Raw genomic sequence first — 12665 nt, 5'->3', positions numbered from 1 at the left:
ACCCAAGCACAGTGCCTGGCAGGTAGCAGGTGTCAGTTAATATTTACAGACTAAGTAACTGGGCGTTGAAAAGTTCCCTTGGGAACGTCCGTGTTGGATCAAAGGGGAGAGAGAGCAGGACGGGAGTCCAGGTAGGGGCTGATGGGTAAGGTGTTGCTTCACGGGTCAAACTGATGGACCTGATGCCCGATGGCAGAGGGGATGGGTCTGTCCTTCCAGACTCCATCCTCCAGCTCAGGCCAACAAGAGGGGGAGAGGGGGTGCAGCCCCTTTGGCAAGGATGCTCCGGGGGTCCGCTCGCCCCTGCTCCTCTCGCTGGCTCCCCAGGGTCTACGTGGGTCTTTCTGGCCACTCTTTCACTGAATTCTCACCACCACACTCCCATTTTACAGGTGAGGAAACTGAGGGCACCTGAGAGAAGAATGACTTGGCTGAGGTGGGCTGTCCCCAGTACGGTCCTACCCAACTTTCATGTGCGCCCCACACCCCAGGAGGCTGACTGCTGGCTCTGTATGAGGATAGTGCGTTCTCTCTGACACGCCTCTTCTCTGAGACTGGAAAAAAGCCATACTTGGCCTGGTGGAAGGAGGCCCTCCCCCGGGAATGGGCCGGGCAGCGCGCCTTTGGGGGAAAGATGGGGGTAGGGTCTTAGAACTAGAGGCCCCTGCATGTTCTGCCGGCGTCGCAGGAGACGAAGGGCCGGCCCATATAAACCCCCTTCCCCGGGCAGTCCAGGCCCCCTACTCACCCCCGTCACCTCCCCGGTCCACGATGGGGAAGGCCCTGGCAGCCTGGGGGTTCACCCGGGAACACCCCGCCTCCCGGGGCCGTGGGTCGAGGCCAAATAAGGCCGGGCTGCCGCGGCCCCGCCCCCATCCCGCCGCTGCCGCACATTCTTCTGCCTTGTAAGGCCCGGCGCCGCGCCCCGCCCCGCGTCCCCGCCGCGCCCAGCCCGGACCCCACCGACGGCCCGCCAGCCTCGGCTCCGCACCCGCTCCGCGCACCGAGCCAGCGCCTTCTCCGCACCAGGTGGGAGCCCGGCGACCCGGGTGGTCTAGTGTGGGCGGTGTGACAGCCGCGGCCCGAACTTGGGGACGCAGGGAGGTGTCGGAGGGCCTCTGGGCAGGGACAGCTCGTGGGCCTGGCTGGGGCTGCGAGGTTGCTCGGTCTGACGGGGATTCTGGCTGTGTCTGGGCAGCAGGGAGACTGTTCCCGGCTCTGGGAACCAGTGGGCCTATGGCCAGGGAAGACTGTCCGGGCCCTGACCCTTTGCTGTGCAGTTAGAGGTGCCAAGCCCAGGACTCGGGATGCCCGGGAGGACGGTAGGACGTGTGGCTGCCGGTGTTCCCTGCCCTAGGGGACCCATGTGTGTCCTCCAGAGCGTCCGTGTCCCATCCCCCATCTCCTGGGGCAGGAGAGAGGGATGGAGACTGGAGTAACCCCCGTCCACACACACACACCCCGAGGCTGTGTGCCGCGCCCTGGGGCTTGCCCACTCTGAGCCGTCTGCCCACCTGGGCCAGCTGGGTGGGGAAGTTGCGCCAGGGGCCCTCTGCGGGCTCACCCCGCCCCCCGGCTGGACAAGGACCTGGGCTTCAGGACCTGGTCCCCGCGCCTCCCCAGCCCTCCAGCTGCTCTGGCTGCTCTCAGGAAAGGGTCAGATAACTGCCTCAGATGAGGTGAGCTTACCAGCAAGGCATCTGGCACTGCCAGCCATAGGGACCATGAGGTAATGGGGGACACAGGCCTTGTCTTTGCTGTTATGGTGGGATTTCAGGCACCAGAAAGGGGGAGGTGGCACGTAGTTGCAGCAGGCCAAGTACCCGCGATATCGGATCGCCGGTGGCTAGGATTCCCCAGGAGGGTGAGGGGACGGCTCCAGGGCTAAGAGGCCAGCCTGTCTCTGACCCCAGTCCCTCAGCCAAGACTGGAAACTGCCTCTGGTCACAAAGAGCCCTCAGCCCCTCAGTAGCCATCCGCCCACCATGAAAGGCCATTTGCCACCCCCAGACCCACCCCTAGCCCAGAGGTCCTGGCTTCCAGTTGGACTCTACCCCTCTCATGGACACACCACTTCACGGGCCTCAGTTCTTTTAATTGCACGGTGAGGGGCGCCCCACTCTCCCCACCCTGCTTCCCAAGACTGCTGGGATGGACAAACTGTACAGTTCAGTGCTCCAAGCCCTGTCACGGCCCCTCAGCACAAGAGGGCGGAGATGGGGTGGCCAGGGAGGCAGGGGAGCCCAGCTAGTATCAGAGCAGTGGATGAGCTCTTGGCCACTCCCGCCTTTGGTCGCGGCTTTCTCTCTCATCCTGCCACGTCTGCCCTAGAACTTTACGGGGGCCGGGGCGGGGGTGACAGTGATGATAACCATCACAGCCTCTGCTGGGCACAGTGGACTCCTCCTCAGCTGCCTTCTGTGGGTGCCATGAGTCAAAGTTCCCAGAGAACACCTGGCTCAGGGCCGGAGTGGCCCCTCGAAGCACTAACCACAGGACACGGTGGCACGCCCTGCCGACAGCACCATCCCACTCCCACCCACGTCAAGGGTGGGAAAGGCTTTTGTCTACCCACCCGCAACCACAGGAGAAACCCTGAGGGCCAGGTGTGTCAGTCCAGTGGGACCCAGTACTACAGGCAGCCGTGGCTCTGGGCTCTGGGGAAGGACTGGGGCTGGCCAGCATCCCAGCTCAGGGTTTAAGATCTCAAAGGCCAAAGACGGCAAATGGCTTGAACAGGGTCATGAGATACAGGCCTGGCGACAGATCGAGGAGCACTTAAGGCTTCCTGCAGATCCTCGACAAAGGGACTCAGGGCAGAGGAAAGAGGGCAGCAGTCCTGGGGCCTCGGCCAGGCCCACAACTGCCCCAGCTGAGGGGCACATGACCCTAGGTCTTCAGGGGCACAGTCCCCACTAGCCATGACAAGGGTTCAGGGAGAGCCCCTTGCTGGGCCTCAGTTTCCCCATCTGTACAGTGGGGCCAGCAGACTGGCTGCAGTTGCCTTCATAGTCATTCATTAAACAAGCATCTATGAGCACCACCATGGGCTGAGGTTTAAATCAGGGGACTTACACCAGCCCTGATTGATTGTGAGGGAGAAAGACCTTTAAGTGCTTACTGTCAAAGCCAGGGTGGGGGAACTGCTCCCCAAGGGCTGCCTGAAGAACTGGGCTGGAGAAGGAAAGGCATTCCAGGGGGAAGGACTAAGAAGGAAAGTCGGGGGTGGGGGGTCTGGGGAGCAGACATAGATGGCAGGAGGGACGCCATGAGGGATGCCATGGCCAGTCAGAGAGCAGAGCAGGAGGGGTTCACACAGGGCCTTTGATGCCAGGCTGAGGGGCCAAGACTTGCTGGGGGAGGGGAGGGGATGGCGGGAACCCTCAAGGGTTTCAAGGTGAAGTGTCTGGGTTTGTATGCAATGGGTGAGACAGGCTCGGAGGCCAGGTCTAAACAAGGGTGACAGGAAGCTGGGCTTCTGAGCCGGGGGGAGCTCTATGCTCCTATAAGCACTGAGGAGTGAGAACAAGGGGTAGGGCCCAAATCAGGTCTATCTCCCACCCTAAGGGGCTGGTCAAGTGTGGACAGGTGGGGGGAAAGGAGACTGCCCAGAGCACTGGCCTTCCAGAACCTCCAGAGGAGGGAGGGCAGAGGGATGGGGAGGAGGAGAGGATGAGGAATGTCAGGAATGCGTGCCGCTGACCCAGCTCCTTCCTGCTGGTGGGGGCAGGGAGCCTCAGAGCCTCCCACAAGGCAACCCACCCTGTAAGCCGGAGAGAGATGGACAGTGTAAATGCTATTAAGGCTTAAAGGAGATAAAGCACGGAAATGGTTGGCACCGAACCCAATCCTAAGTGTCTTACCCAAACAGTCACAGCAAAAATAGCTTCCTCTGTGCCGGGCACCATGCCAGGGGCTTCTTGGGCACTAAGTCAATTAATCCCTTCGGCTGGGCAGTCCTATCCCCATTCCCAGATGAGTATACTCACTCAGAGAGGTAGAGGAAGTTGTTTCAGATCACACAGGGCCAACGCTGTATGCTGAGCTGGGTGGCAGAAGCCCCAGGCCTATGGGAGCACGGAGACCGGCCCAGGCGCTGACAGCCGAGCAGGGGCAGGCCAGAAGATTCTCTGGCCTGGGGTCACAGGAGGCTCTCCCACTTACACCCACTGCCTACAGGAAAGCCCCACACGCCCGCAGCCAAGATGTCCAGTAAACGGGCCAAGGCCAAGACCACCAAGAAGCGGCCACAGCGGGCCACATCCAACGTCTTCGCGATGTTTGACCAGTCCCAGATCCAGGAGTTTAAGGAGGCCTTCAACATGATTGACCAGAACCGAGATGGCTTCATTGACAAGGAGGACTTGCATGACATGCTGGCCTCGCTGGGTGAGCAGGGGCGGGGTGTGGGAGTCCAAGTGGGCCCAGCAAGGGCTGCAGCTGGAGCAGGCAGTGGGGCTGCTCATCCCTTACGGAACACTTCCTGTGCACTGACATGAGGCACCCACCCTGGAGAGTAGCTGCCATCACTTTCTCCATTTAGCAGGTAGGGAAACTGAGGCACAGAGCAGTTTGCCACTGGACTTGAACCAAGACAGGCCCACTCCAGGGCAGGACTGCCTCAGGCAGATTTGTGGATTGGGCTGCCCGGTACCATTTGCTTTAAAGAAAGGGATCAGCAACTACAAGAAAGTTTGAACTGCATGGACTTTCCATTGTACAGTGGGGAAACTGAGGCCTTAGAAGGGAGGCCAGGGTATCTGCCCCCCTCCTTTAAAGGTCACCTGTGTCAGGCTCTGAGAGGCTGACTCCAGTGATTTCCCCAGAATCAGAATCAGAGCTGAAAGGGCTCAGGAATCTAGTGCATCTCACCATTGCTCAGATGGGGAAACTGAGGCCCAGAGGCCAGGCCTCCAGACACCAGCCCCCAGCCTGTGGCTCTGCTTCCACATCCCTCCCCATGTGCTAGCCACAGACAACCACCCTCAACCCAAGTTTCTGGTGCCCCCTTCATCGAGGTGAGAGCATCTGGACCAGACACTGGCTGGGGGAGGGGGTGGTCTCTGGCAGTAGAGGCAGCAGCCTATGGCCAGATAGGCCTGAGTCAGTCCCTGGCATTGCCCCTCACAGCTGGGCAGTCCCGCTCTGTGCCTGTTTCCCCTCCTGTGCAATGGTGACCGTGGCCCTTGTGTGCACCCCCAGGGTGTCTGGTGGGAGGAGCAAGCAATGTAGAGGGAGCAGGAGGGCTGACATCACACACTGCGCCCACGCTCGGCACCACACCCCTCCCAGCTTCAGGCCAGACTCACCTGAAGCCTCCCTCCCTGAGGAGGTCACCGGCAGGAAGGAGGACTGAGGCCTGGCGAGGGGAGGAGCTGTGAGTCCCCATGTCACAGCTCTTCAGGCCTCAGCCATCCCATGGGGACAGAGCAGAGTGTGTGAGGCTCAGAGGAGACAGGGACACGAAGACTCCTTTCCATTTCTGAGGCAGCGCCTGCACCCGGGGCCCTCAACCCCAGAGACTTGATGACAGGCCTGGGCATCTACCCAGAAAAATCCTCACTCCTGTTTGTAGCTCGTGTCAGTGAGTCCACAGATCAATCATGGCCTCTGGTTAAGAACATCATCCTCTGGGAATTCCCTGGCAGTCCAGTGGTTAGGACTCCACAATTCCACTTGAAGGGGGCATGGGTTGGATCCCTGGTCGGGGAACTCAGATCCTGCATGCCACACCGGCATGCCCAAAAACAAAGGAACCTCAGGTTAAAAAACAAGAACAGGGCTTCCCTGGTGGCGCAGTGGTTGAGAGTCCGCCTGCTGATACAGGGGACACAGGTTCGTGCCCCCGTCCGGGAAGATCCCATGTGCCGCAGAGCGGCTGGGCCCATGAGCCATGGCCGCTGAGCCTGCGCGTCAGGAGCCTGTGTTCCGCAACGGGAGAGGCCACAACAGTGAGAGGCCCGCGTATCACAAACAACAACAACAACAAAAAATAAAATAAAATAAGAGCAGCAAATAATAAAATAATAACAAGAAGCAGCTCTGCAGGTATTATCTTAAATCTCAAAGCAATCCTATTAGGTAGGTGTGATTATCATTCCCACTTTATAAATGAGGAGACAGAGGCTCAGAGAAGTTATGTAATCTGCCCACGGTCACACAGCTACTAAGCGGTAGAGTTGGGATTTGAACCAGCAGTTGACTCAAATCCACAGGGCCAATGCCAATCATTGTTCTGCCCATTTTACAGCCATTGCCTTCTTCACCTTCACAGTTCTCCTCAGAGGCAGGGGAAACAGGCATAGAGCTGGGATTCAAACCCTAGCCTGTGTGGCACCAAAGCTCACTGCTTTAACTACTTTCAAAACTGTGCCTGGGACCTGGGGTCTGGCTGCCTGGCTTCAAATGCTGGCTCTACTCCTTACTCGCCGTGTGACTAAGGACAAGTCCTAACCTCTGGGCCTCAGGTCCCACACCTGTGAAGGGGGATAAGACTGCTGACCTCACAGGTGGTGAGTTAAAGCAATAAGGCACATGGAGCACGGGACGCCGTGAGCGGTCAGCAGATGGGGGCCCTTATACTTCGGTGAGCATTACCCGTGGCGGACATCCAGACCCCAGACCTGAGGAGGAAAGTGGTCAAGGCCACCTGCCAGGAGAGTGGGGAGGGAGCAGTCAGAGAGCCGGCCGTCCCAGAGACATGCTTTACAGTTTACAAAACGTACTGTCTCCTGTCTGTGGGGCCATGAAGGGAGGGGACAGGGAGGAGGGAGGGGACGGGAGGGGACAGCAGGCACAAATGGCCCTCCCACCACAGGGAAGAACCCCACGGACGAGTACCTGGAGGGCATGATGAGCGAGGCCCCGGGGCCCATCAACTTCACGATGTTCCTCACTATGTTTGGGGAGAAGCTGAACGGCACGGACCCCGAGGACGTGATCCGCAACGCCTTCGCCTGCTTCGACGAGGAGGCCTCAGGTCGGCAGCCTCTGGATGGAGGCCTGGACGGGGCTGGGCCTGCACACCTCCCCCAGGGCACCCCCACGTATGCCGGGGGGACCCGGCCGCGCTTGCCCCCAAAGGCCAGAACAGAAATCACCCGTTTCTGTTGCCAGAACCATAAAAGCTAGGCTACTTTCTTGTTTTCTCCCCCAAATGCGAGACTAAAACAGCCCACATCCACCAAGCTTTCCCATTTCCTAGTTCACCTGTTGGCCCAACACACCAGGCCTCTGCTTTCTACCCTTCCAGACACCAAACCATTTCAGGCCCTCTGGCCAACGAGGTACAGAAACCAGCCCCCATCCTCGAATCTTCCAAAGGGCTTCTGTCTCACAGCCGGTGTCTCCCAGGGACAGGCCAGAGCGATGCTGGCAGTAGCTGCTCCAGCAGTTTCTCAGGGGCCACAGGCACACCACTGGCCTAAGCGTGTTCGAACGTTTTCCTGCCGTCACAGTCCCCTACCAGCTTGGTATATTTTCACCCCCATTTTCCAGATCAAACAGGCAAAGAGAGGTTAAGTAACTTGCCCAAGGTCACACAGCTAGAAAGAAGGGGGCGATCAGCATTCAAACTCAGGCAGTGGAACTCTGGGGCTCAGGCTCTTAAAGCAGGACATACCCAGCACCACCCCCCAGCCCCAGGTCCGCTGCAGAACCACCTGGCCGACAGTCCCACGGCGGAACTCTTCCCTATGGGCCCTGGCGACCTTGAACTGAACAGAGACCAGGGCTGTGGCTTTTCCTGGCCTCTCTGGGGTCTGAAAGGGCTGGTGGGGGCCCCGGGGGTAGAGGGTGTTAGGTGTGTCCTGGCCCGAGTTCCTGTCTCATGGCCCTGGCCCTGCCCCGCCCCCCCCCCCGCCAGGTTTCATCCACGAGGACCACCTCCGGGAGCTGCTCACCACCATGGGCGACCGCTTCACAGACGAGGAAGTGGATGAGATGTACCGCGAGGCGCCCATTGATAAGAAAGGCAACTTCAACTACGTGGAGTTCACCCGCATCCTCAAACATGGCGCCAAGGACAAAGACGACTAGGCCAGCCCAGCCCCCCTGTGCCCAGGCCCGCGTCCCAGTCACCTGCTCCCTCAGACACTGCACCAGCTCTGCCCACAAACCCCCGAGCCCACAGGCCCCTCTCTAGAGGATCCTCCCTCTGAGGGGTTAGGGTCCCACCTCCCAGTGGAGGGAACAGGCTGAGAGAGTGCAGTGCCAGGCAAGGGGCGGAGCCAACGTGAGGCGGGGGTTCCCCCCGTGACCCTCCAAGGAAACCCCATCTTCTTGGGAACTGGGCCAGAAGCTGGACCTGGAGGCACCAGGGGAAGGCCCCTCAAGAGAGCCCAGGCCCCGGCTGTTGCCCGCCCACTCCCAGGCTGCTCCCCACGGGCAGGGCCCTGCGTCCTGGTCTGGGACACCGCTGCACGTGCAACCCTGTGCAGGGCATGAAAACCCTTCCCCAGCCACTGCCACAAGCACGCGAACCTCACCCAGGCCCCCTCTCAGAGGACAGGATGCCAGTCCTGTCCCCTACACCCTGCCCAGCCACCAGAACACGCGCCACCCCGCCGGGAGTGCACTCCAGAAGGTGCATGTAGGGTGGGTGTTTGTCTCGGCGAGGCAGAACGTCTAATAGAAGGCTGAGCACTGCCTTTGGTCTGTGTGTCTGTGACTGGGGTGAAATAAAGGAGCCCCCATGCCCCAAACGCCCTCCCACCCTCTCCTTCCATCCCCCGGGGCCACCCTGATCCTCTCCAACCCAGCCCCTGGCCCAGGGAAGGCTCAGCTGAGACCAGACCAGCAGTGGGGAGCAGACAGAGGCGCTGAGGGGAAAAGCCCTCCTGGGAGGGAGAGGGCAGAGTGGGGAGGACCCACAGGAATCACCACAGCAAATCCCAGTGGGGGGTCTGGGCCTCTGAGGGGGCAGCAGTCAAGGTCACAGTGTTCAGGACCACAGCCTGGATCTCCAGGGTCACTCAGGTGGTCCTGGAAGAACAGGGAAGCTTTGGGAACAGTGAGAAGGGCTCATCCCATTAGCTCAGGGATGGAGATGAGAATGAATGGATTCCTTGTGGGCAGCTCCAGGCAGCTACCAGGTGTGTTCTGAGCTGTACCCGCCACAGCTGGAGGGTCAGTTCAGCCACATGACCAGCAGCACAGCAAGCCAGAGCTTTTCACAGCCCACATGTGCAAGAGACAGGCAGACGGGGTCCCTGTTACATCTGAACGATGGGGACACTGACCACGGTGCCTGGAGCATAAAAGGAGGGGAAATAATGGTTGAATGAACGGAGAGTCAATAGGGACAGGGACTGCCTGAGGTCACCCAGTGGGTCTGGGGCAGAAAGAGAGCTGGACCTTGGCCTCTGGACCTTCCATGGGGCTCAGGCCAGGGCTGGACACATCCCACCTGACCCCAGCAGGGAGGAGGTGCTGGGCCCCGCTTGGTCCTGCTGCCTTCCCTAAGGGTCACCCAGAGCCAGCCAGCCACAGTGCATGACAAAGGTCTGAGATCAGAGCCAAGGGAGCACTGAGCACTACGGGGATCCTGCACTGGCCCAGGAGGCCTAACCTCCCACAGGCCTCTGCCCCTATCGGGGCTCCAGGCCCCTTCCAGCCGAGCCCTGGTCAGAGCCCCATGAAACCCCTCCTCTTGCCTCCAAATCGAGCCCCACAAGTCCCTGACCGCAACTTTAGATGGAGCCAGCCCCGAATGAGTCCCAACCAGGCCCAAACGCTCCCCAGACTCAGTCCCAACCACACTGCACCCTTGATCCTGACCCCAGACTGTGGGCCCCAAGCAACCCTCACCCCAACCCCACGCTGAGCCTGGCCACCCACTCACTGCAGCCAGCTCCCAGGACTCCCAGAGCACTGCCCTGACACCAGGGTCACAGATCACTCGGCGGGGCCACTGTGGCACCAAAGGCCTTCCTGGAAGAAGTCAGGGACATGCGGTCAGGAACAAACCTCCTCGATCCCAGCCCCCATTTTGGTTTTTTTTTTTTTGTGGTAGGCGGGCCTCTCACTGTTGTGGCCTCTCCCATTGTGGAGCACAAGCTCCAGACGCGCAGGCTCAGCGGCCATGGCTCACGGGCCCAGCCGCTCCGCGGCATGTGGGATCTTCCCGGACTGGGGCACGAACCCGTGTCCCCTGCATCGGCAGGCGGACTCTCAACCACTGCGCCACCAGGGAAGCCCCCAACTCCCACTTTTGTCACAAGCCTACTCCCCCTCTGCCCCAGAGAGAGAAGGCTTCACACCCGGGTGTGGGTGGGACAGAACCAGTGCAGCCTCACTGGTTTCAGAGCTGGCCTGGGGCTCACAGGACCCAGGGGATGGGAAAAGGGAAGGGTTCTGTGTGGAAGGGCAGGCCAGCAGGCCAGGGGGAATCTGCAGGAGCCGCTAAGAGGGAAAGGTGTTGCAGGGAATGGAAATGGCCTGAACAAAAGTCTGGGAGCAGGAGTGCATGCGGCACATACTCAGGAGCCAGGGGGAAGGCGGTTTTTCACTCATTAATTTATTAACATCTCACAGCAGCTTTTCAGAAAAGAAGCAGCAGCAGCTAATGTTTTATTTCTCACAGGCAACATTTAGAGGTAACAGTGAAGCACCCCCAGAACTTTCAAAGTCTGGCACAAAACTCAGAAGACACGCACACAAAGACCAGTGGATTTAAATGCATGAAGACTAAATGCTTCTGTAGGCCTAAAGAAACCATAAGCAAAGTTAAAACCAAATACAGATCAGGAGAAAATATTTGTAGTGTGATTAATAAAAAATGTCAATGACACTATCCTATAAAAAGAGCTTCAACCATTCAATATGAAAAAGGCAGAGAGTTCCCTGGCAGTCCAGTGGTTAGGACCTGGTCAGGGCAGCCAGAAAAGAAAAGACAATGGTAGGAAAAAAATGAGCAAATAATATGAAAAGAGAATCTCAGAAGAAATATAAACACTTAATAAACATGTTTTATTTTATTTTATTTATTTTATTTTTTGGCCATGCCACACGGCTTGTGGGATCTCAGTTCCCTGACCAGGGATTGAACCCAGGCCACAGCAGTGTAAGGCTGGAATCCTAAACACTAGGCCACGAGGGAACTCCCTTTTTTTCTTTTTTTTTTTTTTTTTTTTGCGGTACTCGGGCCTCTCACTTTCGTGGCCCCTCCCGCTACGGAGCACAGGGTCCGGACGCGCAGACCCAGCGGCCATGGCTCACGGGCCCAGCCGCTCCGCGGCATGTGGGATCTTCCTGGACCGGGGCACGAACCCGCGCCCCCTGCATCGGCAGGTGGACTCTCAACCACTGCGCCACCAGGGAAGCCCCGCACTGGAAATTTTTTTTTAACATCTTTATTGGAGTATAGTTCCTCTACAATGTTGTATTAGCTTCTACTGTATAACAAAGTGAATCAGCTATATGTATACATATATCCCCATATCCCCTCCCTCTTGCATCTCCCTCCCACCCTCCCTATCCCACCCCTCTAGGTGGTCACAAAGCACTGAGCTGATCTCCCTGTGCTATGCAGCTGCTTCGCACTAGCTATCTAATTTACGTTTGGTAGTGTATATATGTCAATGCTACTCTCTCACTTGTCCCAGCCTACCCTGTCCCCTCCCCGTGTCCTCAAGTCCATTCTCTACGTCTGTGTCTTTATTCCTGTCCTGCCCCTAGGTTCATCAGAACTATTTTTTTTTAGATCCCATATATATGTGTTAGTATACAGTATTTGTTTTTCTCTTTCTGACTTCACTCTGTATGACAGACTCTAGGTCCATCTACCTCACTAAAAACAACTCCATTTCTTTTCTTTTTATGGCCATGCACTGGGATATTATTCAGCAATAAAAAGAATGAAGTACTGATTCATGCTACAACATGGATACACCTCAAAAAAATTACACTAAATGAAACAAGTCCATAACAAAGGACCACATATTGCATGATTCTATTTATATGAAATGTCCAAAATAGGCAAATCTACAGAGAATAAGGTAGATTAGTGTCAGCCTAGGGCTGGGGTAAGGACGGTGCAGAAGGAGAGTGAAATTAAATTATGCTGATGGTTGTACAACTCTTTAAATCTACTAAAATTAATTGAGCTGTATACTTTAAATGGGTGAATTTTATGATATGTAAATTATATAGCAATAAAGCTGTTAAAAAAATAACTAGTCCAAAAAAAACCCTCTTAAACTAACATTTTTGTAAAGCTTAGTTGTTGTTTATTTTCTCTTCAAAGGCTAGCATATTTAAACTGCTAAACTTCCATTTCTTTATTTTCTTGAAATTTTTGTATTTCCTTATATTTATGTAAGCCCCATTAGCTCTGATAAACCAATCAAGACAAACCTTCTTAAATTTAAAAGGTATAATTTGACTTATTAATTAACATTCTGTGGAGGTAATAAAATATTTCAAACTCACAGAGAAACACCGAAAACTTTCAGCTTCAGTTCAACAACCTCAGCCAGGGGCCAAAATAAACCAAAAAAACACAAAAACCCACTGGCCTGTATCCCAGCGGGCTGCTCCTCTCAATGCTTTCTATTTCTCTCAATATTTTCTTAACCGATTTGAGCTCACAAATAATAAGCAAACTATCAAAAAAAAAAAGAAGACTAACAAATCAGATTCTCCCTCTTTTCCCACTGGATAGAGAA

The 12665-nt window shown here is 56.7% G+C and overlaps 1 protein-coding gene across 1 annotated transcript; it reads left to right on the top strand.

The window, feature by feature from the left end:
- The first annotated feature begins 896 nt into the window (after window positions 1-896).
- On the top strand, window positions 897-8648 carry MYL9 (myosin light chain 9). Its single transcript, XM_027078383.1, has 4 exons — window positions 897-1029; window positions 4180-4389; window positions 6818-6979; window positions 7865-8648. The coding sequence occupies exons 2-4, from the start codon at window positions 4206-4208 to the stop codon at window positions 8035-8037; spliced, it is 519 nt and encodes a 172-aa protein (XP_026934184.1). The 5' UTR covers window positions 897-1029; window positions 4180-4205; the 3' UTR covers window positions 8038-8648.
- The last annotated feature ends 4017 nt before the right edge of the window (window positions 8649-12665 follow it).

The sequence above is a fragment of the Aethalodelphis obliquidens genome, unplaced genomic scaffold (assembly GCF_003676395.1).
Source record: "Aethalodelphis obliquidens isolate GAN/ISIS:26980383/991018 unplaced genomic scaffold, ASM367639v1 scaffold42, whole genome shotgun sequence".
NCBI lineage: Eukaryota > Metazoa > Chordata > Mammalia > Artiodactyla > Delphinidae > Aethalodelphis > Aethalodelphis obliquidens.
Note: the sequence above shows the minus strand (reverse complement) of the source record. Positions and strands in the feature narration are given on the sequence as shown.

Coding starts and splice junctions, on each gene's coding strand:
- MYL9 (XM_027078383.1), top strand. CDS start 4,206: ATGTCCAGTAAACGGGCCAAGGCCAAGACCACCAAGAAGCGGCCACAG. Junction 4,390..6,817: donor TGACATGCTGGCCTCGCTGG/GTGAGCAGGGGC, acceptor CTCCCACCACAG/GGAAGAACCCCACGGACGAG. Junction 6,980..7,864: donor CTTCGACGAGGAGGCCTCAG/GTCGGCAGCCTC, acceptor CCCCCCCGCCAG/GTTTCATCCACGAGGACCAC.